Genomic DNA, 17,019 nt, shown 5'->3' with positions numbered 1-17,019 from the left:
TGAAAAGGGCACCCTCAGTGGCAACTGTTCTCTGTGTGACACACGGTTATTCAGCACCTAACCTGCAAGCAGGTCAAGTGCTGTTTGCTGCGAGCAATCCCAATTGAGTGATTCCCATTGAAGTTTTTTTACATGCCAATTTTCGCCTGTGATGCTGACACACGATGGCCATCCTTTATTTTAAATAATGTCTTGGGATCGTTTTTATTTTTTTACATTGAATTTTAGTGAGTAAATCACGAGCCCGTTACAGTGCGCCACGGGACTGCACGTCATTCGAGTGGTGCATTCACAATGCAACCGGACCACTTATTAGTAGGGGCTGACGCGAAGGAGGGAGTGAGGCTCGCGCCACCCCATAAACTGGGGAGGGGGGGAAAGGGGGGCATTGTGACAGGCGTAGAAGAGTTGTAGTTGTAATCTGCTCCACGTTTGTCTTGATAAAGGAGACCTGTGCAACCTGCTCGGTGTGTGACGTGCGTGCTCCTCGGTGTGACGTGCGTGCCGCTGGATGTGTGATGTGTGTGGGTGTAGGAGAGGCCCATTACCCTGGCGCATGGCAGTCGATGACAAGTACTACCGCTTGATCTGCGATGGCTACTGCATCCAGACACCCCCCTGCTGTCCACCGCAAGTGTAAGCCGCCCCCCCATACCTCCCACGCCAGGTTTTATCCACTGCTGGACTGATGCGTTTTTATTGTCGATGCAGGTGGCTGACGGAGGAGAGTGCGAAGTGTTTGTTCTGGGAGATTCTTTGGTTTTAATTGTAGTGATTAAATTAATTGATTGAACAATTGCTTAAGAGTGAATTATGTGATATGTGTTATTGGCAGTGAGTTGTGCTTGCTGGTTCAGTGTCGTTGACATTGCCATCATGAACCCTCTTAGTCTGGAATGTCCTACTTCCAGCCGTACGTGATGTTGCGACCCACAGACTCCTCACATACAGTGAGGGAAAAAAGTATTTGATCCCCTGCTGATTTTGTACGTTTGCCCACTGACGAAGAAATGATCAGTCTATAATTTGAATGGTAGGTTTATTTGAACAGTGAGAGACAGAATAACAAAAAAATCCAGAAAAACGCATGTTAAAAATGTTATAAATTGAGTTGCATTTTAATCAGGGAAATAAGTATTTGACCCCTCTGCAAAACATGACTTAGTACTTGGTGGCAAAAGCCTTGTTGGCAATCACAGAGGTCAGACGTTTTTTGTAGTTGGACCACCAGGTTTGCACACATCTCAGGAGGGATTTTGTCCCACTCTTCTTTGCAGATCTTCTCCAAGTCATTAAGGTTTCGAGGCTGACGTTTGGCAACTCGAACCTTCAGCTCCCTCCACAGATTTTCTATGGGATTAAGGTCTGGAGACTGGCTAGGCCACTCCAGGACCTTAATGTGCTTCTTCTTGAGCCACTCCCTTGTTGCCTTGGCCGTGTGTTTTGGGTCATTGTCATGCTGGAATAACCATCCACGACCCATTTTCAATGCCCTGGCTGAGGGAAGGAGGTTCTCACCCAAGATTTGATGGTACATGGCCCCGTCCATCGTCCTTTTGATGCGGTGAAGTTGTCCTGTCCCCTTGGCAGAAAAACACCCCCAAAGCATAATGTTTCCACCTCCATGTTTGACGGTGGGGATGCTGTTCTTGGGGTCATAGGCAGCATTCCTCCTCCTCCAAACACGGTGAGTTGAGTTGATGTCAAAGAGCTCCATTTTGGTCTCATCTGACCACAACACTTTCACCCAGTTGTCCTCTGAATCATTCAGATGTTCATTGGCAAACTTCAGGCGGGCATGTATATGACCTTTCTTGAGCAGGGGGACCTTGCAGGCGCTGCAGGATTTCAGTCCTTCACGGCGTAGTGTGTTGCCAATTGTTTTCTTGGAGACTATGGTCCTAGCTGCCTTGAGATCATTGACAAGATCCTCCCGTGTAGTTCTGGGCTGATTCCTCACCGTTCGCATGACAATACGAAGCCGTAATTTTCACAGCCCCGATGTGTTATATGTAATTTTTGTTGTGACTGAAATTATGTACATTATATAAGCGATATAGTTTGAAGAGTTGCGATGATTAGAAGGCTCGTGTAGGGGCTAATGTTGACCAAACTGTCGATGATTTCCCTGCACTCAAGTATACAAACGGGAGAATGTGGAGCGCCATCTGCAGTTGGAAATGATGCGTCGATAGCTCAAGGAGCTGGAGAAAGCCACGGCCACGGTCTCCACCAACACCACCACTGCCTCCAACGCCATCCTGGCAGCCACATGCAGTTCCGCCGCCACCACCAGGGATGCTGTTGGGAGATGCATCGCCACCCCCACCCCGACTGCTTCTGGCATATTATTCACCCCCACCGCCATGGCGCTTGATGTTGGCAGATTCAGCGCTGCCACCCCGGCTGCTGCTGGCATCTCCAACACCGCCACCACCACCCCGGCTGCTGCCGGGAGATCCAACGCTGTCATCCCAACCCAGCTCATGCTGGCAGATGCACCACTGCCTCCCCAGCTTTTGCTGGGAGATCCACCACCACCACCGCCTGTGCCAAAGCCACCAGGTTCGGCAAATTGCGTAAATTTATTCGAGAACTTCACTGGTCGGCTACTGCTGGAAGATCCACCGCCGCTACCCCTACATCTGCAGGCCGATCCACCACCGACACCCCTGCGTCTGCAGGCCGATCTACCGCCGCCACCCCAGCGTCTGCATGCCAATCCACCACCACCCCAACGTCTGCAGGCCAATCCACCACCACCCCAACGTCTGCAAGCCAATCCACCACTACCACCTGTGGGTCTGCAGGCTGATGCACCTTCACCACTCCTGGGACTTCATATTCAATACCCGTTGAGAAATACAATTGAGATTCTTGCATTATGTGTAGTCATTACACTTTCGGTGTTTTGCTTTCACTGGTGTTTGTCACGCCAAAACAAAGGTCACATGTTGCTTTCGGGAAGTTATAGCTGGGAGGGAGAGGACAAGTTTGGCAGAAAAGAACCAGAGCTTTGTATGAAGTGATAGGCCATGTAACTTTTATACGGCGCTAAACAGCTGAAAAAAAGGATATGCCACTGAACTAATTCAGAGTAAGACCTCCGCTCTGAAATCGGAGCTGGTCATAAACAACTGCCCAGATATGGGAATACCTCCACTCTTTCCACAACTACCTATCATGCGGAGTTGAGGGGGTGGAGTCCTTGAAGACATACAAAATATCAAGGCAGGTACTGCTTTGATTTATTTGGTAGGGCAAATGGTAAGGCCCTACCTCTTATTGGCACGATCCAGGTTCACCATCAGACTCTCCCACTCCTCGAAGTGAACAGCCATTACGAGATCATCACCAACATCATCAGCACACAGATCATCCATTGTTCTCTCCTTCCAGATTAAGAAAAACGTGGGGCATGTTACACGTTAACATTATTGATACATTACGATTCGTAGATCAAAGTAGATTTTAATACAATCAGTCCTCGCTTAGAATGCCCCCGTAGAACACTGATTCGTTACAGTGATAGGTGTGGGGCCAAATGTTCTGGATTGACTTCTACCACCAAGCCAGCTTCACAACATTTGCGCGTTTCTCCGGTTTCCTCCTACGTGCCGAACCCTGATGCTTGAAATTGTCCAAACATCTCAATGCAGCACGGAGCTAATAATGAGTCTCGAGACTCAATGTGGCTCTCCTGGGTACAGAAAGGATATTTCTAGATTTGATTATATTTATTCATATGATTCAGCGTAGCAGCTGCACTGCGATGTGCCAGCCTTGCCACTGTGTCATGGTGGTAGTGGTGGTAAAACCGATTCGGAATAATATGTTCAGTACGCGTCGTGATTTTTTATTTTAAAAGTGTTAATCAAACGAGTTGCAGTGACGTCATGGCCGAGTAAGCAGCAATGACCGCTCCAACCCCTACATTATTAGAACATTACCTTTTTCGACCCAACATAACCACTCGCTTTCCTGTTTGATAGTTTTCCTATTTTTCTACCTGGACTCAGGCACTTTATAGGGGGCCTTGGAAAGCTGGTTTTCTACTTTGGAGCTTCCTAGGACGATCCACAGCCTCCTTAGGTGTAGGGTCCTCAGTAAGCAACTCGAGCCTGACCTCATGGCTAGGCCAACGGGACCTTCCGCCTGTATCTTTGTGCTCCATGGAAGACAGATCCCCTGGGAAAAAAGCCATAGATTTGTCTCCCCTCCCCCCCCCCCGTTCAAGTTGACACCAGAGATTGCGGTGGGAGGAACGAGAGCTCTTACAAGCCCTTTTGTAAAAAACAAAACAAAGAGAATACTGCCCTTCTTCGGGTCCTCAACGAGATGTCGAGTAAGGTTTGCAGGACGGTGAAGATTCAGGAGGCAGCCACATATGACCCTTCAGACTATGCTAGACGAGCAGAGCGGTGCAATGAAGACCTACGAAGCCAGGCTGCTGGAACCTGAGGAGGCCTACATCAGACTGGACTCTAAGGGACGGGAGTGCCAAGTAAACCATACGGCCTCCCGGAGGGGGTCGAGGGCAACGCTCCTCAAGATGCTCTATCCTACATTCGGCTACATCTGCTCCAAGCTCCAGCATTCCTCTCTACAACTGGGCCATCACCACCTACACGAGTCGGCGCTGCGCTGTGACCACGGCGTGCCTCCACACGTGCCTGTCGACGGTCGTCCTCAAGACTGCCCGCATCAAACGCGAGCTCATCTCATTCGTATGGCAATGCTTGCTTCCCGCAGAGCAGACTTTTGTCCACAAACTCTCTCGCATATATGTAGCGTCATAAATGCACATCCTATACCGTCGGTATACTTACCTGCATTTGCGGGCACAAGCCCATAGGGGGTGCCACCCTGAGCCAGGCCCCAGGTGAGGGGTTGGGGGGTTCTTCCAGAGCCCCCTGGAAGGTTCTAGAGAGGGGGCGGTACCGGGGGCGGAGAGCCCCCGAGAGGTGTATTAAAGGGGCACCTCTGGGACAGCTCGGGGCAGTGCTCCGAAGACGAAGAACAGAAGACCAGCCTAGCTAGGACACTGGGACCCGACATCCTTATAAGGGTCGGGGCCGAGCGGGGACCAGTGGTCAGGACCCGCACCTTGGCTGGGTCGGGTCAGAGTAGCCTCCCTAGCTAGGACCCTGGGACCTCGAGTCCGACGTCCTTGTAAGGGCTGGGCCGAGCTCGGACCAGTGGTCAGGACCCGTACCTTGGCTGGGTCGGGTCAGTTAGCCTCCCCTAGGGCACAGATAGCCAGAGGGCTGAGAGCCAGGTTTGATCAGTGCGAGGGCACGCTAGCCCGGAGGCTGTACCTCCCTAGATAGTGGGAGTTAAGGGGAGTTCTGTTCAAAGTTACAAATAAACCGTGTTGCCTCTAAAGACGTCTCCAGTGTCCGTGGAACCCACTACATATATATGCATTTTTATATTTTGACCACTGTGTAATAAACACGTTGCCTGCGTGCGGCGACACTGGATGCTTTTCCCTCTTCCTTTTCCTCATCCCTTCACCACAGAATGAACACGGTAACGCGGTCATGCACCTCGGGGGGGGGGGGGGGGGTTCAGACATTTGTGACGAGGGGGAGGGGGGGGTTTGAGAAATGTGACGTCACATCAAAATGCGCAACTTTAAGTATAGAATTGTTATAACACTAATTGTTATAACACTCCTACAACATCAGTGCAGCGCCACGCACTACAATGACAATAGTTGAAGCATGTTTTATTTTCAAAATGGAAATATGGTTTTGGGGGGGGGGGCAGAGCTTTGTGACGTCATATTTGAGGGGGGGGGTCTGACTTTTTGTGACGCCGAGTGACGAGAGGTCAAAAATTGCGTGACGTCATTTATGGACGGCCCCTCAAGTGAATGGCAAAATTGGTTTCGATTTACGTTGTTTCACTTACCGTCGTGTTTTTCAATGTACTAAATCGAGAACTTCAGTGCTTGGGGGATTTTGGAGCTGGCTCACCGCCTGGGCTGCTGCTGCCTTCCCACTCGGCTGTGGTTGCTCGAACCTCCGAGTCGTTCATAGCTCGTGGCTTCTAATATCGGAAGGAAGCGGTGATCGTCTTTGTTCGATGGCCAAGAGCTGCTGCTGCGAGGATGACCGGAGTTTGCGTGATGATCGTTCATGCTCCTGGACACGAGATCAGCAAGGTGTGATGTTTCATTTGTGGGCGTTGCACCGCCTGTACGCGATCAACCGTCGACGCGCCCACCCGGGCCCCACGTTTGCCGTGAGGCACCATGAGGGCCTCCCCGACGGCCAGGGCCTGCGCACGGTCGGAGTGGGCAGAGGCCGGCGTTCGACTGGTGGTTTGAAAAGAACACGGACAAACATTCGAGCTCACGCTTTTGCTTTGGCAACAATTTTCGTTAATTGGGCTCCGAGCGGCTCAACAAGCCTGGAAGCCGGCGCATTTAATCACCTCCGAGATCGAAATGTGGCAAATCGCATGCTAATCAGGAGCAAGTTGGCCCAGGGATTGAGAATCAAATTTGCATGTGAAACGGCGGTGCAGGACTCGATTCGAAGGCGAGTGAATACTGCGCGGTGGTGCATTGCAAGTGGACATTATTATCATCCAACAGTGACCAGCATGGTGAAGTATGGTCAAACTAAACCTGACATCCAACATACTCTGTTCTATGCAGCTGACCGCTGCCCCTTCATACAGTAAATGGCATCCTCACAAGAATAAGTAACCTAACATCCCTTGCAGGGAATCCTCTCGCGATAAAAAAATATCTTCCATTTGCCATCCATCACGAGACCCCTGCGGGTGTCACCGTGCACAATCATACTTCGAAGCTCTTGCTCGGATTCCCCAGAGCTTTGCACTCTGAGTGGCCACCCTAATGGCCCACTCCGACAGGCCAAACCTGGCACAATTGTAGGTTTTCAACTATAATACGCGTTTTATGGGTTAGATCGTTTAAATATATAAATGTGTTGTTAAACCCACCACCACCCGACATCCAATTAGTAAGGTTTGTCACGTAAACAGAACATGTCAATTCGTTACTAGTACAGTCCACCAGTGTGTTGGAGAGCAAAGCCACACCATTTACAATCTAAGTACAACATTTCGCCAGCACTAACTAGCTTCATCAGGCGACAGCCATCACTTGTGAGCACTTCTTTCGCGAATTGGGAGGGGAATCAATGAATGCATATGACTACGGGTATCCATTGCCGATTGGGTTATTTATATGTTAATCAACACACATTATGCATGCGCATTAAGGAACGAGGATTCGCCACGAATCTGGCTGTCGCCTGATGAAGCTGGTTGTAATTACTGGTGAAACATTGTACTCAGATTGTAAATGTTGGGGCTTTGCTCTCCAAGACACCGGTGTGATGTTACTAGTAACGAATTGGCACGTTCTGTTAATGTGACAAACCTTTCGAATTGGCTGTGTCGGGTGGTGGCGGGTTTACCGACACATTTAAATATTTATTACGCGATCTAACCCAAAAAACCTGTGTTATGGATATTGGTCGTGAAAGCCTACGTGTTAAACTGGTTTTCAACTGTTAAATCAGTGGTAGCCGATGTGTTAATCGCGATCCATGGGTGGATGATCGCAAAAGATTTGATTGTGGATCTCTGGACAAATAGGAATTAACACCTCTAATATAAAGCAATTCTTGTTATAGCAGATGGCAAAACAAAATCCCCGACTAAGAATTAATGGATTAATAATATATATCTTAAACCAATAGATCGCACTAGCACTTGGCATGTCTACAGTGTTCTATTAGTCGGTTAAATCCATCCGGGTAACTGTTGGTCATATATTGCTGGTAGATCACGGAACATGTTGAGATATACCAGAATGGATCACAGTGCTTTGTGGGTTGGACACTGCTGCGTTAGTCAATAAACACCACCGATTCAGTAACCAATATTTTTGTGAAATCACCTTCATCACAAGGGGGTCAGTGTCTTGGCTGGCAAAGAAGTGGGGCATAAGATATCCTAAACCTTTCATACATCTTGACGCGTATACACCTTCATTGGCTGATTGTACTACCATTTGAACCGCTGCGACAGGAGAACGAAGAACCGGTGACCTCTGGATTGCAAGTTCAGAGTGCAAACCGTCTGTTACTTCAGGGTAACATTTCTCATAACCGCCACTGCTTTTTTTTCAATTGTTCACCTCTGCTTGCGAGCACAATGTACACTTAATTAACTCTGCAGATGTAAAACCCAGAGTGTGTGCCCACTCATGCACCTCCTCCGACATCTTGTTGACACCGCATCCACGATACACTAGTGCTGTCTGGGTTTCTTAGGCCGGGGAGAAGGCGAGCCCCATGGGGTGGACTCCGCAGGGTTGTAGCCTGGAATCTGTGACAGCGGACACACAAATGGCACAAACGTACAACGAAGATAGTCACCCAAATAAGCCTTTAACAGACTGTGCTGCTGTTAGGCGGCATGGCCCACGAGGGGGTAAGTGGCCAACACCTCTCCCCAGTGCTGATGTTTACACACTGCACCAGGTACTCATTTAAGAAAGAGTTGACCTTGGGTAGGCAAAACAGCAGTTCAGATAATCCTCACTGGTGTTGGCGGTGAGTGGGAATTGGGTTGCCGGGTTCATAGCGCAGCGTGCTAACCACTACACCAATGCTCTCACACACACACATGCGAGTATTTCCAACACAAGTGATACGTTATTTTTACACTTATTAACACTGAAAAACTTCGCCAAGTCTGAAGACTTTTGAGGAACAGGGGGAGAGAAGATGACAACTCCACACAGTAACACTCTAGTTGGGAATCAAACCCAGTTTTCTTGCTGCAAGACGCAAGGGTTTACCAATGTGCCACCCTGCCGCCCATGGCGATATGTAAACTACCTTAATACCAGTTTCAACGCATGATTCTTTTTAGATATGGGAGGAAACCAGAGAACCCGGAGGAAACCCATGCAGAACAGACTCATGGAGTTTTGTTAAGACATCTGATATCTACCAAGGCTCCCACACCCTGACTTAGCTTGGTATTTTGAGAACTCGCATTCATCAACAACAGCCCCAAACGATCATTTAAATAGGTCACGTTTCAGATAATGGCCCTTCTTGTGCAATGAACTAGGGCCATAATAAAAATCTAATTTATACAGCACCTTGGATATCGAAATATCTCAAAAAAGCACTGGACATTAAAAAACTACTCAAGTATAGATACAAGCCAATAGAAATAAAGTAAAAGCCGATAATAACAATAATGACAGTGATACTGACACTTTACACAGCATGCAAAATGTAATAAAAGCTAATCATAATGATTCCGCTCACAGTAATAACCAATCAGAATCCAGGAAAAGCCAATTAATAACGATGTTTTCAAGCTGGATTTAAACACACGGACAGTCACAACTGATATAGGTAGGGATAGTGTCCCATAGTCTTTGGATATACAGTCTGTTCTATAATACGGTAGTTGCGTACCTCAAGAACACCGCGTTTTGGAAAAATCGTGTTATAATAAATAATATATTATATGGGGTAAAGCGCAGTCCGCAATAACGCGTGAGATGCCTAACACAGGCTGAACAAAGACTAAGGAACGTGGGTAGCATCTAGAAGCATCCAGCAGCATCCCGCCTTGTGTGATGCTACGCCGAGGCAGCCGTTACGACCGCTTATTCCTACTCGCGCGACGTAGTTCCATTCATTCAACCGAGTTATATCCAGTTTGGATCCGCGTTATACAAAAAATGCGTTCCTTCATACATTCATCATCGCGTTATATCCAATTTGCCAGTTACAGGAGGTATAGGACAACAGACTGCGGCTCAAAATGCTAGCTATACATATATTTTTTCCATCCAAGACCGGAGTTTATATTTTATTCCCGTGTTATAAGGGTATTACGTTCAGGGGCTAAATGCCAATGTATGGGTCTGATAGCTACGGGAGAGCCTCAGGAGAGAGTTTGTGTCATCTTGCCACCCCCTCCATTCAAGGAGCGCAGACTACAGTGGTGTAAAATGTAGTCCATAGTTTGGGTTGCATGGCCACAATCGTACAGGAGCTTGTTTTTAATGCACTGCTATGTATCTGTATGAGTCTCTATGAATCTCTAGGAATCATAATGGGTCTCTCTGTATCTCCTATGTATCTCTGTGTCTCTATGGGTTTACTATACGGTCCCACAGTTTGGGTTGCATGGCAACAAGCGCTATGCTGTGGCTTGTGCCATTAATTTTCGGCCCGCTGACGTTCCGATGCGGCGAGCGTTTGTTTTTTGTGCACTACTGCTGGTGCAGCAAGCAGCAACAGCAGCATGGTCACAATACAAATCGGTGGTATTCCGAGGTTGCGCGTCGCGCCGCACGGTGAGTACCTCCGGGCGGACGAGGTGCATGCGGATCCGCTGGTGCTGCAGGTTGGACGAATCCAGCGACACGCGCACGCACACGCGGTCGAACATGTTCAGCGCGATGCCCTCCACGCACAGCGTGGGGCCCTACACAAAACACAAAGACATATTTCCAATGTAGCCTTAACAGACTGTTGGGGCAAGTGCTGTTGGCGAGGAGCACAGATGAAGGCCGGCACGGCACACAAGGGGGTGGGTCGCCAGCGCCATGCCCGGCCGCCTTTGTCTCCCCAGTGGCGATGTTTACACACCGCACCAGGCATTCAATTGAGTTCTGAGTCAACCTAGGGGAGGCCCAGGACCGGTTCAGATAATCATCACTGGTGTTGACCGTGCGAAGGAATCGAACCCAAGTCGCCGGGATCGTAGCGCAGAGCGCTAACCGCTACACTACCGCTGACTGCTCTCTGCCAAGTGCCCTGCACACAAGCACGGATTGACGTAAACCCAACGTTATTATTCATACTATTACATGGGTCACTCAGAAAAGCCTCACTGATTCTCAAAACGTTTGCATTCAAGGTCACTGCTACGTCTTTGTAAAAGGAGGCGAACGATTGATATGTGCTCCCCAAATAAGTAATTTGCATATAATTTGCCAACCTTGGACCATGATGCTGGCACACAAATAACGTAACAGGATCTTTTAACGTCCACTGTTAAAGCGGATAGCCTGTAAATATTTCACGCTTAATACACACCATAGTATTAACCGGAGTGGCCACCGAGTTTGAAACGAAAACCTCCACAACACACAGCGAATGCAATACCGCTTGGGCCACCTCACCGCGAGCTGAAAACCAGGCATGAGAAGCCGATGGCTGCAATGACCAAACCAACCGAGGGATCGTGATGTGCGGGCCAGCCAAGGAATTTTAAAGCCTTATTTGGCCATTATTAAGGAGTAGATGCAACCCCCCTTAGGTTATATGGAGTGTACAATTGCAGTTAAGAACATACCTAAAATATGGCTGCAAATGTTGACCCTTTTGAGCTTCTGGTCCAAATTAGGCTGTGTGCATTATCCACGCAGAGTGACAATGTAATGCGGCATGCAAGGCATGCTGGAAAGGACCGGATCCACTAGTCACAAATGTGCCTTTTGCCATCTAGAGATCACTTTTTGCATCAACTACTATTTCCCTCATTTGTTTTTATTCTACAAGTACTTTTCTGCCCTTCGAGTTTCTCATTGTTTACAGAGAGCATTAGATTTTCTCTATAATTCTTCCGGATCTGAGGGATTTTACTGTATTTTTAATGTGATGTCCTCTCCGTGACAATACGGGCTCCATCATGGCAGTTATTTCCAAAGCATATTTAATTGTGACCGTTTTATATTTGAAACGCATTTACATAATTTAATTTAGTTTAAGTTTATTTTGGTATAGCCCTGTGAGCCATCCGGCTCTAATGTATCCACCGGTGTAACTTCCTCTGTAATAGTCCACACTGCCAAATGGCAAAAAAACGGAGCTTCGTATCTCACTGCGTTCTTCCACCTTAAACCAAGTGTCTGTGTGTCTGATAGAAACCTAATCGTAGAGAGATGGTCAGGGGGCTTGGGTCCCAGTGCATTAAGCCAGTCCTGGGTTTAAATGCAGAATTCAGCCGTTCGGGAAATGCCAATGCCTCCCGGTTAAGTGAACACATGCCCTACCTCCTCGTCGAAGGTAACGTTGAGCTTGAGATCTTTGGAGTCAAAGAAAACCGTCCCCTCCAAGCCGTACTTGGGAATGAGCACCACCACGGCGTTCTTGCGCACAAACAGCACGAAGCCCTCTTCGCTCACCACTCTCTTAGTCTTGAAGAACAACTGAGACCACAACAACAGCCGTTAATCACCGCTACGTGGCCAAGAGCAGACACACGCGCATCACTTACCAAGCCCATAATTACTTAACAAAATTTAAGGTATTTTTCTGCATCCCCCCGCTAATTTATTCCAGTTGTGCTATTGGCATCATGTCATGGGGATTATTTTTAGTTCAATCGTGAAGGTACAATGTCAATTGTATTGACTATAATCCTCCATCACCTGACAGAGCCAATCAAATAAAGTTGTCACATCATGGGCAAATGTGCCAAGTGACCAGGTTTTTCAGCAAACACAGAAGAATGCTGAAAAGCAATGTCAAGTGTAGCCAACCAGTACAGCCACGGCACCACCACACGTAAGCGTGCGAATAGAAAACAATTGATTCTTACTACACGCACAATACGATGCCTGCTTTCGTGACCTTAAAAATGGTTTTCAAGAGACGAATGGACGCATTATCAGGTGCATAAGCACACGCCGTGCAAGCTCCACGTGGCCCACACTTCCGCCTCCCACCTGCGTGTGGAAAGCTACAGACGAGCGTTGGGCGTACTGCGCCATCTTGTGGCGGTAGTTGAGGTTGTTGCAGAGCTGCTGCTGCTTCTGCTTGTCGGTGAGCGCCGGGTACGTGGGGTCGGCGCCCACGCACACGGCCAGCAGCCGGTGCACAATCACATCCGAGTATCTGTAACGGTACAGGGAGACAACAACAACAATATTCACATTTGTTGTAGCCTCTATTTAATATGAAGATTAAATTTACAGTAGATACAGGCTGCGGTATGGCCACGAGATGCCAACGGAGCAGCGGTATTAATCCACCAAGCACCGCGATTCATTCTGGTGGATCTCAGCGGGTTTCACGATCCACCAGAAAGCTACGCAAACAATGACTCAGATGGATTTAACGCTGTGATAGAATACTGTACTCTGGACAAACCACGTTCTACCACCATCTGCTGGTGGAAATTATCTTTGTTAATGTATGAATTTAATTCTTTGTTGAGGATTTTTTATTTGTCATCAGATGTAACGCAAATTGCTGCCTGCTCATATCTGTGTTCTTATTTAAGATCCACAACAAAATCGTTAGCGATCCATGGCAGAATTGCAATTCACTTTTGGCCGCCGCTGCAACACGGCAATGGATTCTTGATTCTGCACGTGGAACACTGTCACCCTCCTTGTAGGCGTTGGTGTTCTCAGGATCCTCTAGTTTTTCTCCAACACAAGCCAAACAACCATTTAAGGAATTGGCCAAACTTCCCGTTTATAGGACCTTTTAGAAAAATAAGTCAAAATCTGAATCTTTATCCTGGAGAAATTCGATTCGCGATAAAAGCTCTTTTTGACAGACGTCCAGTAGGTAAATGATAGGAGTGCTAAGAATAGAAAAGGTAAACAAATCACTAAAAGTAAATAATAGAAAAAAGATATACAAGTTGTATGTTGAACTTCATTTGCACCGTACGTAGCCAATCGTGCTAATCGGAGGTGTACCATAATGACATGTTAACATTGCATAAGTACATCAATTAATAAATCAATTCCTAAACTTGGGAAAGGCAGCACAGTCCCAGACCACACCAAGACAACAACATAGTCCCCTCAATAATCGCGAAGGTCGATTTCACGCGTGTGCCTGACGCCAGAGCACGTCACCGTCGAATGGGCGACGTGAAGTGGATGTAGATGGCGGTGGCGAGCCCGTAGTGGTGGGTGTCGGGTTCCATGCCGGAGCAGAAGTAGATGGCCTGCATCATGCAGCGCGTGGCCAGGATGCGCAGCAGAGTGTTGAGGTATGGTGGCGCTCCCGGCACCGCCGCCCGGTCCAGGGACTCGGCCATAGCCTTAGCCGAGTCCACCTGGATCTCGATGTTCTGCGCAAAAAAATCGGGCACACCGGCGTTTGTGAGGTGACTATCCCGCACGTGGCTTGTAGTTCAGTGCTGGGGAAGCAGCAAGGGTTGTGGTGTATTGGAAAGAAAACGTTATTCAGCGCACTTCCTGTAGGCATTCAGGTTTCCATAACCTGGCTTGCCAGGAGAAGGCAGTACAGCAAGTGAATTAATCTACATCTGGCACAGTGCCTGGCTGCCTTCCAGCGTTGTCTGTGGTTCGTCACACCTTTTGAGTTGTTCTGCCTCTAAGGGCGAGTGGAAACTATACGGCTACATCTCAAGATAAAGGTAAAAGGTGCAGCCCTGCAATTGCTCGCTCAGGCCAATACTGACATCGTTTCAAGACACCTCTGCTTCACAGTAGGGGGTAGCACATTCCCACCCATTTTGAGCATAATGTTCATCACAATAAGTCGACCTGATATTTAAACATTTCAGTGCTGGAATTTATCTAAAATTAAATACAGTACTACATTTATCGTGATGGTTTTTTGTTGTTTATTTCTGTGGAGTAGCTGGGAAACGAGCCGAGTCCTTTAACTCCCTACACTTGATAACACAGTATGTTCAATGTGGCTGCTGGATTTTGAAGCCAGGGTCCCAGCTGTAATCTCTGGGTCATAGGGTGACCCAGGTGACCCTTGCAAATTAGACTATTATGGTCTCTTGAGTTCTCACCCGGTTAAACCAAAAGACCTCAAACAAAAATTTGAGCCACCCGGCGACCTCTGAAATCCTTGCGAGGAGGATGATATTGAAGGAAGGTTAACAGCAACCTAGAGACAGTAGAACCCCTCTTAAAGACGGTAATTGGTTCCACGAACCCGAGCATTAAAGGATTTGGTCATTAAGCAAGTATAGGAAATACGTGTTAAAAGCTTAATTTGTTCCGATAGCATCGAAAGTTTCCCTTGTTCACCCAAAAAACGTACTTTATAATATTTAAACAATGGATATGAATACATAAAGATACTAGCATTATAAACACATCATATTAAAATAAACACTTAATAAATGCATTAATTCATTTTGATTTAAAGCTTTCGTGACTGCAGGGATTCATATTCTTGGTTCTTTCAGTAAATTCACGTAGGAGGGAAACAATAAAATAATAAAAATATAAAACAATAAAATTCTCACGACGTTTCGACTGCAACACAAGCAATAATCATCAGGTGTGAAAACCACAAGAAAATTTGAAAAAAGCGGAGGTTATTTTAACGTTAGCACCACGGAGAGAGATTTGATAAACCATTTCAGGTCTTAATTGATTGATCACGCTTAAGGTGGCTGTCAGAACGTATCCATTATTTTTTGTCTCCCCCCTCCTCTTTTCCGAACATATATGGACTCGTCCATCTGAACAAACTGTCAAATCTCTCTCCGTGGTGCTAACGTTAAAAATAACTGCCACTTTTTTCAAATTTTCTTATTGTGGTTTTCACACCTGATGATGATTGCTTGTGTTGCAGTCGAAACGTCGTGAGAATTTTATTGTTTTATATTTTTATTATTTATTGTTTTCCTTCTACGTGGCATTAATTCATATTTACTGTACCTACAACAGCCCGTCGTTAACAGAGAAATGGTCGGTTAAGCCTACACATTGAGCTCTATGGAGGCCCGTTGTTAAGCGATTAGTTAACAAGGGTGGTCGTTAAAAAGGGTTCTAACTCTACCTTTGATTTCGCCGCCTTCACCAAGATGTCGTAGTTGGAAGGCGGAGGCGCCGGGTGGCGTCGGAGCAGCGCACACTCGGGGAATTCGCCTACGATGCGCTCCGCCACGGAGATGTTGGCGAGCAACATGAACTCCTCCACCATCGAGTTGGTCTCCCTGTGTACACGCACCAGTTTCCACCACCACAACACATCAACCACAAGGGTCAAGAATCTTTATCTTAGATTATTTTGCTGATAATAAATTTCCCACGTGATAGCCACTTTGCTCAGCTATAATTTGTGGTCAGGGTTTTACTTGGTAAGATAAAAATAGTTTAGTTGTATTTGTATATTTGTTTAAGTTATTTGTTTACCTTTCCAATACTTTGCAATACTAACGTGTGCTTGTATTGTTTGTTGTTGTAACGTTGTGACCTGCCCCAACTGGACATCTGTGAAAAAAGAGCTTTATAGCTCATCGGATTCTTCCAGTAGAAATATATATTTTGATTCTGATAGAGAGATCTGCACAACAGTCGGATTGCAGTCATGGGAGGTGTCTTGTTGACGAGACTCACTTGAGTTCCTTGGTCTGCAGGTCGATCGGGTCGTGGGTTTCGCTGTCCATGTGGAATCGGACCTCAGGGGATGCCAGAATCAATGCCCTACGGGTGGAGAAGCGACATGAGCGATTATCATGTCCAGCCAAAACAACATAGAATCTTAATATAAGACACTTCACAAACTCAGATATTTGAGTTGAACATGCACAGCTCGTTAAGTCAATCCACTGCTGGATGAGGGCCGCCCCATGTCATGCGGGTCGTGGGGTGGTTTTACCGTACTTATCCGTGGTGGTCAGTACGCGTTGGCAAAGGTGGGGGAGCACAGACATGGGAGCATTAAGTAGAGTAAAACAATTTATGTCACTGCATTGTCCTCTATTGCCCACAATGTAGCCCCGGAGCAGCCTGTAACACTCCAATCTAGAAGGATGTTATTAACCAGGTAAAACCTTAACTTCTTTATTGTTGCCTTCATTTCCGCATCTCCAGCTTCTTCAGCCTCCCAGCCCCGCTCACTTCCCCCCCCCTGGCATTTTGCCGTGCTCGCCCCTTTAATCCCTCTAGCAGCACCCCACTTCCCCTACCCCACACCCCCCCTCTCTATCTCTCCCCCCTTGCTCCCCCCCCACACTCTTACCTATATAGCCTCTTGTTAC

At 47.3% G+C, this 17,019-nt stretch overlaps 1 protein-coding gene across 1 annotated transcript; it reads right to left on the bottom strand.

Moving 5' to 3' along the window:
* Nucleotides 1-312: 312 nt before the first annotated feature.
* On the bottom strand, nucleotides 313-15,990 carry LOC142923068 (exosome complex exonuclease RRP44-like). The gene is made up of 4 exons (XM_076064005.1): nucleotides 15,816-15,990; nucleotides 13,898-14,115; nucleotides 12,752-12,920; nucleotides 313-363 (listed from the first exon to the last, which is right to left on the bottom strand). The coding sequence occupies exons 1-4, from the start codon at nucleotides 15,957-15,959 to the stop codon at nucleotides 313-315; spliced, it is 582 nt and encodes a 193-aa protein (XP_075920120.1). The 5' UTR covers nucleotides 15,960-15,990.
* Between the last annotated feature and the right edge of the window lie 1,029 nt (nucleotides 15,991-17,019).

The sequence above is a fragment of the Petromyzon marinus genome, unplaced genomic scaffold, assembly GCF_048934315.1.
Source record: "Petromyzon marinus isolate PM22_M1 ecotype Great Lakes invasive population unplaced genomic scaffold, UKy_Petmar_22M1.pri1.0 PM_Scaffold_26, whole genome shotgun sequence".
Classification (NCBI taxonomy): domain Eukaryota; kingdom Metazoa; phylum Chordata; class Hyperoartia; order Petromyzontiformes; family Petromyzontidae; genus Petromyzon; species Petromyzon marinus.
The sequence above is the reverse complement of the archived record's forward strand: the minus strand, read 5'-3'. Positions and strand labels throughout refer to the sequence as shown.

Coding starts and splice junctions, on each gene's coding strand:
- LOC142923068 (XM_076064005.1), bottom strand. CDS start 15,959: ATGGTGGAGGAGTTCATGTTGCTCGCCAACATCTCCGTGGCGGAGCGC. Junction 14,116..15,815: donor TGAAGGCGGCGAAATCAAAG/GTAGAGTTAGAA, acceptor TTTTTTGCGCAG/AACATCGAGATCCAGGTGGA. Junction 364..12,751: donor CTGTAGCTTTCCACACGCAG/GTGGGAGGCGGA, acceptor CCCCCTCCCCAG/TTTATGGGGTGGCGCGAGCC.